The sequence below is a fragment of the Geospiza fortis genome, unplaced genomic scaffold (assembly GCF_000277835.1).
Source record: "Geospiza fortis unplaced genomic scaffold, GeoFor_1.0 scaffold188, whole genome shotgun sequence".
Taxonomy (NCBI): domain Eukaryota; kingdom Metazoa; phylum Chordata; class Aves; order Passeriformes; family Thraupidae; genus Geospiza; species Geospiza fortis.
Genome location: NW_005054337.1, coordinates 3,147,141 through 3,157,053, shown reverse-complemented (window position 1 = coordinate 3,157,053; position 9,913 = coordinate 3,147,141). Strand labels below are relative to the sequence as shown.

The 9,913-nt window shown below is 51.2% G+C and overlaps 1 protein-coding gene across 1 annotated transcript; it reads right to left on the bottom strand.

Annotated features, from left to right (window-relative positions):
* PCIF1 (PDX1 C-terminal inhibiting factor 1) lies at positions 1–7,574 on the bottom strand. The gene is made up of 15 exons (XM_005422208.2): positions 7,436–7,574; positions 7,131–7,255; positions 6,581–6,718; positions 6,283–6,413; positions 5,918–6,072; positions 5,549–5,696; positions 5,285–5,368; positions 4,438–4,537; positions 4,130–4,292; positions 2,817–2,989; positions 2,291–2,377; positions 1,620–1,804; positions 1,431–1,524; positions 1,069–1,244; positions 1–305 (listed from the first exon to the last, which is right to left on the bottom strand). The coding sequence occupies exons 1-15, from the start codon at positions 7,557–7,559 to the stop codon at positions 53–55; spliced, it is 2,136 nt and encodes a 711-aa protein (XP_005422265.1). The 5' UTR covers positions 7,560–7,574; the 3' UTR covers positions 1–52.
* Positions 7,575–9,913: the final 2,339 nt, after the last annotated feature.

Here is a 9,913-nt window from a genome sequence, read left to right as displayed (position 1 = left end):
CCAGCCTCCCCCGGGGCCACTGGCACCTCCCCTGCTGCCTCGCACCTCTGCCTTAGTTGGGATTAGTCTCTCGGCTGCTGCTCTGCTCTCGGCCCAGCTCCCGCTCTTTGTCCGCTGTGGAGGAGGAGGAGGAGGATGAGGACGAGGAGGAGGAAGACGAGGAGCTGAGGGTTCGGCCCGAATGCTTGTAGGCTGCAACGAGCTCCTGCAGCCGCTCTGGCGTGGGCTCCCACTTGGCAAAGCCGGCGCTGTTCTGCAGGAAGAGGACGGCTGTGTTGTGCACAGCCTTGTAGTACATCTCCTCCCTGCAAGGGAAGAGCACAGGCATCAGCACCTCCCCTGGCCCCCGCCCAAAACCCTCAACACCTGCTCCTCCTCTTCCTGCCTTCACTAGGACAAGTATTCGTCCCATCCTTTCTCTTATTATTCTGACCAGAAGGGAGGCACAGTGCAGCCTTGGGCAGTTCTGAGTACAGTAGAGGCTCCTAAGATTCCAGAGGGAAGAAACACTGATGCTGCAGAGTCCCATTTCTGCCTACCATGTTCCAGGCATGTGCTGGAACCCTGCTGTCCCTGCAGAGGGGACTCAGCACAGCAAGGCATCAGTCCTAAGCAGGTAAGAAATTCAGTGTTCAGGCACCTGTTGCTTTAACAAGCTGCAGCTCACACTTATTGCCTCAGCAGCAGAGCAGAGACCAGCCTGCCCCACTGGGGACCAAACCCCCACTGACTGCCCCTTGCCTCTGTTCTCCCAGTGACATCCAGTGCTGCAGCACAAGCAGCTACCAGGCCTGAGGGCTGGCAGAGGCACAGATCAGTGCCACAGGTGTGACCTGTTCCAGCTGGACTCGTGCCCAAGGCACACACCTCTCACAAGCTAAAGTTAGCAGTCATTGAACAGACGTTGAATTCACCATGCTGTCTGCCCATCCTAAACACCCAAAGTGATGATGCGCTGCGCTTGTCCTTGCCTGCTCCCTGCTTCCCACTGATTTCAGCCTGGGAGAGGATATTTCTGTCACACAGCTTCAGAGCTGTGTTCCCAAAGGATCTGAGAACAAAGCCTACTTTTTGCAGACATGCTGGGACCCGCTGCGGTACTCGTGATCGAAGGCCGGCAGGATGAGCTGGTGTCGCTTGAACTTGCTCTGCTCCATGCGCGTCAGGGCTGGCGTGGGGGGGTCCCGCCACTCAGGGATGAAGACAATGAAGGAGAGCGGCTCGCTGGAGCTCTCCAACAGTTTCTAGTGCAACAAGAAAAGGAACAATCTGAGCAATGACGTGTTTAATCAGTCCTACAGAAAGGAAATGCTTCTGCTTCAAAAGCAGTGCCCAGCTGTCACTGTCCTCTGTCCATGCCCTCAGGGTGCAGGAGTAGAAGATGGACAGCACAGCTCCATCCCAAACAACCCCACTGTGAGCAGACATACCTCAAAGTGAGAGACCATGGCATCCATCAGCTCCTCACAGAACGGAGGATTTGCCTCAAAAGAACCACTTATAGGGAAGAAATCCAGGCACGGGCTGGAGAGAGAGGCAAAGATCCCCATCAGCTCGTCCTGAGTCATCTCACGGGCATGCACCCACACCCACGCAGAGCAAGGGAACGCAATACTCACCCCCTGGATCCAAAATACCCGTCTGTGTCCAAGAACGCTGAACAGTACTGTTTAAAATAGCAATTCAGGGGCGAGGCAAAGCATTCAAAACTCACTCCAAAGAGCTTGTGGAGGGCTTCAAAGATGTGCACGGGAAGTGCCCCTTGCAGACCAGTCCCTTCATACAGCCCCACACCGAACATCATCTGAGGAGAGCAAACCCTGGTGAGCCAGCACTTGCTGTTCCTGCTGTTCCCTTCACTGACCATGGACCCAGGGCCACATGTCCATGCACCCACTCCTCTAGGTATGCAGGGCCCCCTCGTCTTTTTCTCAAATTCGTGTAGGTCCCTGCATGTACCCAAGAATGCTCTTTAGAGATTTTATCCAATTCTGACCCTACAAAACCATCAGTTTTCTCTTGTACCCAAGTGACCCTTCAGCTGCCCCTCAGAGTCCAGAGCTACTGAAGGTTTCCTTCACAAAGATCTTTACCCACACCAAGGTCTTGTGTCAAGACCACAACTGCTCCCCAGTCCACAGTCCTACCTCAGCATAGCATGAGCAGACTACAGACCCAGTTTAAACCCCGTGTTGCTCCAGGCTCCCAAATCTGTGACCCTTTCCCAGAGCAAAGACAAGCTCCCAGTGCTGCCAAGGCATTCTGATGCACAGCTGTGGTGAGACCGTACCTGATATCGACGGAGAAGGCACCAAACCCTGGGCAGGAACTTCTCAAAGCCTGAGTCGTCGATGCAGCTGTACCGATAAAGAAGCCACTGGAAGAGAAAGCCCAGCCACTGAAGACACCAGGAACAGCCAAGCTATGGTGATACATGCACATTGTGACAGGGAGAGGGAGGCTGAGGAGCAGGTGGGCTCTGCAGGGAGTTGTCAGCACATCTGCTGTCACTGCATGAGCCACCAGCTTGTCACTAACACAAAATGAATGAACCACCACAGCAGCACGTGTGTCTCAGCAAGGGTTGCCTTGGTTTGAGTACAATGTTCTGGCAGCACAACATTTATTCAGAGCACACACCCAACACCTGGGAAATACTCCCAGCAGAGCCTGACCCCAGCTAAGGTGAGAGTAGCTGTCCTCATGGCCATGGCAGTGTGTGACAGCCCTGCAGGGTCAGTTGGCCAGCCTCTGCCCAGCCCTGCCCAGGAGATGACCCTGCACCAGGGGCAGCAGAGCCAGTGCCCAGCCCTTACCAGCTTGCTGAAGTAGTTGCGGCTCACTTTGACCATCTCCCCCTTGTAGCGCACACAGGCCACGTTGTTCTCCATGTGCATCTCCACACTGGGCAGTGGTGGGGAGGGGATGGCCAGTCTCACAGGGTAACAGTACACCAGCCTGTCCTGGACCTCAGGAGCTTCCACCTCAGCTATGGAGAATGAACAGAAAGGTAGCCTATGAGAAGCCAAGGGTATTCGGGACCAATCTTCAGTCCACCTCAAAAGACACAGCAAACCAAACAGGGCTGAAGAGCAGAGTGGTCTTCCCAAAAAACCAACACAGTGGTCCCTCACAGATGTTGTAGGCAGCTACCTAGGTTCAAAGCTGATTCCCTAATGCAGACAGCACACAGCCACCCCAGCGTCCTGAGGCATGTTCCAAACAAACAAAACACTCTTTTTATTGCTACTGTTTCTTATTTCAGTTTGCCCCAAACTCATCCAAAGCACAATAAAAATTCACAGGCTGACAAATGCAGGAGGCAAAGGAATCTCCCTGCACCTTGTGGTTATCCATTGCCTCAGCTTCAGGGAGTGCTCATAAATCAGCTGGAAGGAATCTCTTGACTTAATGGGGTTGGAAGATAAGCATCAAAAACAATGGCAAAAGGCAGATATTGGGACCTGAAGGAAGCCTGAGGAGAACCAGGACCCAAAAAGGAAAAGGACTACAGACAGTGGCAATGAAAGGAGCAGACCCCATGGAGGAAGGACAAGCTGACTAGAGGCAGATGTACAGACATGAACATAAGAAAGTACAGAGGAAAGATCAAGGAACATGAACTCTGCCAAGAAAGGGTGCACAGTGACAAGCTGGGAGGCAGAGGGGTGCAGAAAGGTGCTCAGAACACAAGAAATGTGGCAAATGAGAATAAAGGGATAACACTCAGCATTACTAAGGGGGTGTCAGCTGTCCCCAGGAACTCATGAAGCAGCAAAGCAAAAAGGCATGGTCCAGTGAAATGAACGAATGCCCTGCTCCGCCTGACCTGCTCCTATAACAAGCTACTTCATCCTGGCAAATCACATATTTGTAGTATCTGATGTTACAGCTGGTCACAGCACCTGATGGAAGACAGTCTGTCACTGCACAGTCATTGTGACTGAAAGCTGAGGCCTATGTTGGACTGGCTGTTTCTTACTTTGAAACACAGACTTTCTAACATTTGGAGACAGAGCTGCCCTCCCAACAGGTAACACTCTCTGAATAACACTCTCTGACAGGCCAGACCATGGGGTCTTTAACTGTAGTGCTGCAGCTCTACAGCTCTTCAAAGTTGGCTGCATACCAGAGATATTGTTCTCTTTGAGTATGGCAAGATGCTTCTCCCGGATGCGCTTGACGTATTCCAGGGATATGTAGTAAATTTTACTGCAGATGCCTTCGACAGAGTCCTTGGCTGCAGCAGACACATGAGGCCCACACTGTTTGCGTAAGTGCTCCAGGCGGTCCTGTGGAAACAGAGAACCAGAGTCTCTCACATGGCCACCACCGGCTCTCCAGGGGTCTTCAGTATCTCCAGAAGGACCTGTACCTGTCCCCACGTGCCCCCTCCCCAGCTCCCTGTGCCCAGCCACACATCAGTGGTACACTGACCATGTAGTCTTCCTTGGAGGCAGAATGGTCCCGTCGCAGCCAGCTGAAGGTGTCCTCTACATTCCACTTCACCACCTTCCTGCTGTCTGGGGAAGCACTCCTGCAAAAACAGAGGCAAAGTTTAACTCACAGCTGCACAGCAAGATATTCCACCCCCCTCCAAAGTTTTCTATCAGTGGGGAATGTGGACACTGTCACTTGTCAAGGCCCATCCCTGTCACTCCCCTCCAGTTCTCTGGAAAGGCCTTCCAGACATTTGCATGATTGCGGCCTGCTATATTCTCTCCAAAACTTGGTGTAGCTGGCTGCTGTCCTCTCTGCAACAGGAGAGGCCCAAAAGGCCTTTATTTGTCATGGCACTGGTCCATTTTGACACTGCCTCTAATCTTCCATTACTGCTAGGGGCTTGTGACTCTGAGAAAAGTACCCTGTTTACAAGTTTTTTCTTTCCCCCACAAGGTTCTCCCCAACTCTCTTCCTCAGTTCTGTCTCCTGTGGCAGAACTGGTCAGAAAAACCCCACCTTGTATACAAAATGCCACTCTAAGCTTGTTGCTCTGTAACACCAGTGAGTGTCCAAGCACTCCTGATTTTATCTCAGGGATAACAAAAGACATTCCACACCCAGTACTTCATTGTCTCCACACACATTCAGCTCCCCAGTATGACATTTTGCAGTAATGTCATTATCAAAAGATGGCTCCAGCACTAATGTTTTATTTCTGTATGTTCCTAATCTTGCTTTTCCTCAATAACATTATGCCCAGTGCTGGATAAGGCAGGATGAGAAGCCCCTATAGCCCTTTTGTCTTTTCTGAACGTGACAGCACTGCGAGAAGAGCTCCCACCTGGATTCAATCAGTCGTTTCGCAGCCTCAGCATACTTGAAGAGCAGCCTCTTGGCTTCCTCTCGGAACTTAATTCTGGATAACCTGAGGTAAGTTAAATTCATATGCATGAGTCTCACAAAGGCATGGAAGACAGGTTCAGTTCCCCAGCTTTCCTTCACCAGCATCCAAACAAAGGGAAGCACCACAGCAGAACCGTGGCAGGTAAATCACCAGGCAGACTGACCCAGAACCATCCCAGCAAAGTCTGTCTGTGAGCAGTACCTGATGGGAATGTCATTCATGATCTCTCTGAACATGGAAGGAGACACTACTGGCTCGCAGTCACTCGGTAAAAGAGGATCTGTCCCTTTATCAACCACTTTCCTCTCCAACATCCAGCGATTAAATGACTCCCTTGGGGGGTCAATCCCTGCAGATGCACAGAAGAAGGGTCTAATCAATACAATGCAGAAATGCCCAGTAGCTCTGATAAGGAACATCACACAAAGTTCTGCCTAATCAATTAACCAACAATGCCACTGAGTATAACCATCACAAAAAGAGAACACAGGGACTAGACAGGCATAAAACAAAAGATCACCAGAACACTAGAACTGAGAGGAAAATCAAAGGAACCCAAGAGAAACTCACCTTCTCGCTGCTGGCAGAGCTCACGGTAATGCTGCCGCAGCTTGAGAATGAGCTGGGACCGGAGCAGCTCCACCTCGGGGTGTGGAGAAAGCACTTCTGATGGTGCCCTCTGCTTAATCACAGCATTTGTCTGAATATCCAGGTCCCAGTATACTCTGTGGCAAAAGCAAATGTCATCAGGATAACCAGATCACTGGCTAATTATCAAATATTACTTTTAAAGATGCTTCCTTGGGCTGTTTCACCAGCCAGGAAACCAAACTATCAAGACTCCTGGAAGTGATTTATCCCTCAGGTTTCTCGAAACCTGTGTGTCTCAAACACTTTACTGAGAAAGGAACAGACGACAAATGGACACAACTCACTCAGTTGGTCGTAGAAGAGCTGCCTGCTGTTTGTCTTCAGGTGAAACACACCATGCCTTCAAAACAGAGGTTCCTGGAATACTGGGAGAGCTGGGGACTGGCTGAGCAGCTGGGTTCCCTGGGACATCAGCCTGTGTGTGTGAAAGATGAATTACTGCACCACAGAGATAGGTAAAGGGGAAGCAGCCCAGTGAATCAAACAGTCCCACACTAGAACACCACATGGGAGACCCCCATGAGCTCTCCAGCCCCCCTTGGTTTCAGGCTGCACTCATTTGTTCCAGAGCACCACACCCACCTTGGGCTTCTTCACACTGTTGCCACTTGGTGGAACCTCTTCTGAGAACCTCCTCTTCCTCTGCTTGCTCTCCACAGAAGCATCTGCCACCCCACCTTCCAGTGGCATGGGAGCCGCGTTCAGTCCCAGAGGGTCTGACTATGAGAGTCCAAACAACAAGAGCACACGTCAAGCTCACCCACTGTCACTGCAGCATCCCATTGCACTGCTCCCAGCTCCCACGTGGATGGAAGTAAGGACACTAGTCACACCTGCACAAAGCTGAAAGATTCTCTTCTAGATGTCTATATGCTTTTTTAAAATACTTCAATGAGAAAAACTCATCACAAATCCCCCACGCTGACTGTTCTTTGAGCAGTGCATGACTCCTGGAACAGCAACACCTGACAGGCACCTGACAGAGGAACATTTCCCCAGAATCATGCCAGACAACGGACTGAGCAAGGAGTTCTGAAGGCATACAAGATCCTCACACATCTGTAATCTGAGGCCCACAGACCATGAAGACCCCAGTCCTGGCACAGCACTCCCAAGGTGAGTGAGCACTTACTATGACATCGTGCTGTCCCAGCACAGGCATTTCCCACAGAGACTGGTTGGTGAAGCGGTTGAAGTAGTATGGGCGGTTCTCCCGCTTGCTCCAGCACTTCTCCCAGCCAGCCTGCACCAGCTCATCTGAGAGGACAGTGAGAGTCAGGAGAGGAGCATCCTGCACAACAGACCTGCCCTGCAATGCCCAGCACTGTCACAGCACACTCTGAAACACACATCATTCCTGGCCTCCCTTGGCAGCCTTGTTTCACCCCTCTCCCCACTGCCAGGGCCCTGCAGCATTGCCGAGGGCAGAGTCGGTACCTGGCAGGTCCTGTACCAGGCGCATGGGTTTGGGGGAGCTGGGCTGGTTCTGGTTGGAGGTGCCAGGTGAGTGACTCATGAGAGACGCTTCCTCCGCAGGGCTTCTGTGATTCTCATTGGCCATTTCTCAGCAACCACACTGGAAAAAACAGAGTAATATCCAATGTTACAGCAGGAAAGGTCTCAGATCTGCTTGGCACACTCAGGTGTAGCAATAAAAGTTCATTCTGATAATAAAACAGGGATTGAACATGCAAACTGCACCTCAGCCCTGAAAAACACCTGTTATCCTGAATACAACGAGCTATGAGGAATGCTCAGTGTTAAATGGGGTTAGCCAGGGTGTTCTTCAGGCCAGCATTCAAAATATTCCCTTTTCAGCTAGATGTCTCCAAAGAGTGAAGCATCGGATGGTAAAAAATAACATAAGCTCCTCTGTGATTATGTGCCACCTTCTGCCACACCAATACCACTGGCCAGGTCTCATCTGTTATCCTCAGAGACAGTTTGAATCAACTCACACATACATAACTGCACACCATTTCAACAAAAGGCTTTCATTAAAAAAAAAAAATCTGCTATATAAAATAGCCCTGGAGGTTCACTAACAACTTCTGTGGTTCAGAAAACCACAGGCTGGGAGTCAGGAGCTCCCGAATTATTACCCTCTGCATGTCCCAGGCTGACACGTCCCAGTGCTAGTCCTAGTCCCACAAGCAGGGCCTCAGCCAGCTGTTTTGGCCCTTGCTGCTTTTTCATCTGCATAACAACAGTTATGCAAAAGAAGGTCTCTTGGAACAATAAAGCTCCTCTTAATCATAATTTAATGTTGCCAGCTGGAGAGAAACAGCCAGGCTTTTCCTCTCTTAGTCACCACTCTTCCCCTGGGGAAGTTTCTGAAACAGCGCCACAGATTGCTCTTCTCTGGCAGCCCGAAATGCATTGGCAATGAACTGGGGGGAAACAAGGCATTTTACATAATTCCCAGCTACCTCAGACACTTAACTCTATTCAGGATTTGGAGACACCCCACAGCACACACCAGCACAGTCAGGGCAGCAGCAGCACAGTGCTGTGCATAGTGTGCTCCTCATCGGAGCAGCACACTACCTGACAGCAGGAGCCACGTACAGGAGCTCTCCAATAAAAACTCGGGATTTTTTTGGGGCTGTTACTGGGATTTGAAGCCTTCGCCACCCTTCCCGTGCACAAAGGTCAGGGGCTATTTCAACAGAACAGAATGGTGGGAGCAAACAGTGGTCAAGAGCGAGTGGCCAGTAGCTCAGCTGCCCACAGCACTGGCTGAGATCAGCATTGAGGAACTCAACTCCTTCAGCCTCCCAGAAGATGTTTCCATCCTTCCAGGCAGGGTGCACAAGGGAAGGTGTGTGACACTGTGACACCTGGAGTTTGGGTCTCTGCCCCAGAGCAAGCAGGTAACGCCCTGTGCCTGCTGCAGAGCACAGGACACAACAGGGGACCTTTAACGGCCTCAGCAGTGAGCATTGTGCAATCTCACACTCCCTCCTGAACTCCAGCCCCACCGTGTCCTTACAGCCACTTCACAAAGGTGCCAAGGTGAGCTGGGCCAGTGGCAGCAGCTCAGACTCGTGTCAGTCTGGGGGTACAGGACCCTGGAGACAGCAGGGCTGCGAGGCAGGAGCACAGGGAATCTCTGAGATGTTTAGTCCCTCCTCCTCAAACTAAAGCTACACTTGCACATGCAGCTGCTGCTGTGTCCTGCATGTTACACAGAGCACACCCTGGAGTGAACTGGTGCGTACTGGGGGGACCAGAGCTCCCAAAGTCATGACTGTCAGGATTCACATCAGCACTGGGCACGGAGCCCTGGCCAGCTTGGATGGCACATGCCAGCTCCAGTGCCCTGCCAGTGTTTTTCACCACCCATCGCTCAAAAGAGCTGTCAAATAGGGTGACTGGCTCTGCCTCCTCCCATTTATGGATAAACTGGAATGGTGGAAGTAGCCAAGAAGTTTTATCACTTGATCAGTGTTAACAAGTATTAAATCCAAGTACCCTTAAGGTCTGGGAAAAGGAAACAGCCAAACTAACAGGAATCCTGGCAGAAGCCACTCTACTTTTATGTAACTACACTGGGACTTAGACAGTGACAGGGATCCAGAGGAAGCATTTTATGGTGATTACGGTATGTTTTTATACACCATGGCAATGCATACAGTGCTTCACAAACACGGTACAACGCTGTCCCTGCCCAGAGAGCTTACAACCTAGAGCAGCAGCACAACCAGAGACCACAGCGAGGGGTAAGGAGACACAGAGTAAAGAAGTACAGCAAACAGGACCGGCATTTGTTTCCATTTCACCGAGGTAGAATTTTGTACAAGACAACAGCAAATGCAGACAAAGGAGATCAGCGACAGCCCCCCGGGACAACCCCGCGGCTCTCCCCCATCCCAGAACCACGGCTGCTCCAGGAGGCTGGGAGCCAGGCCATCG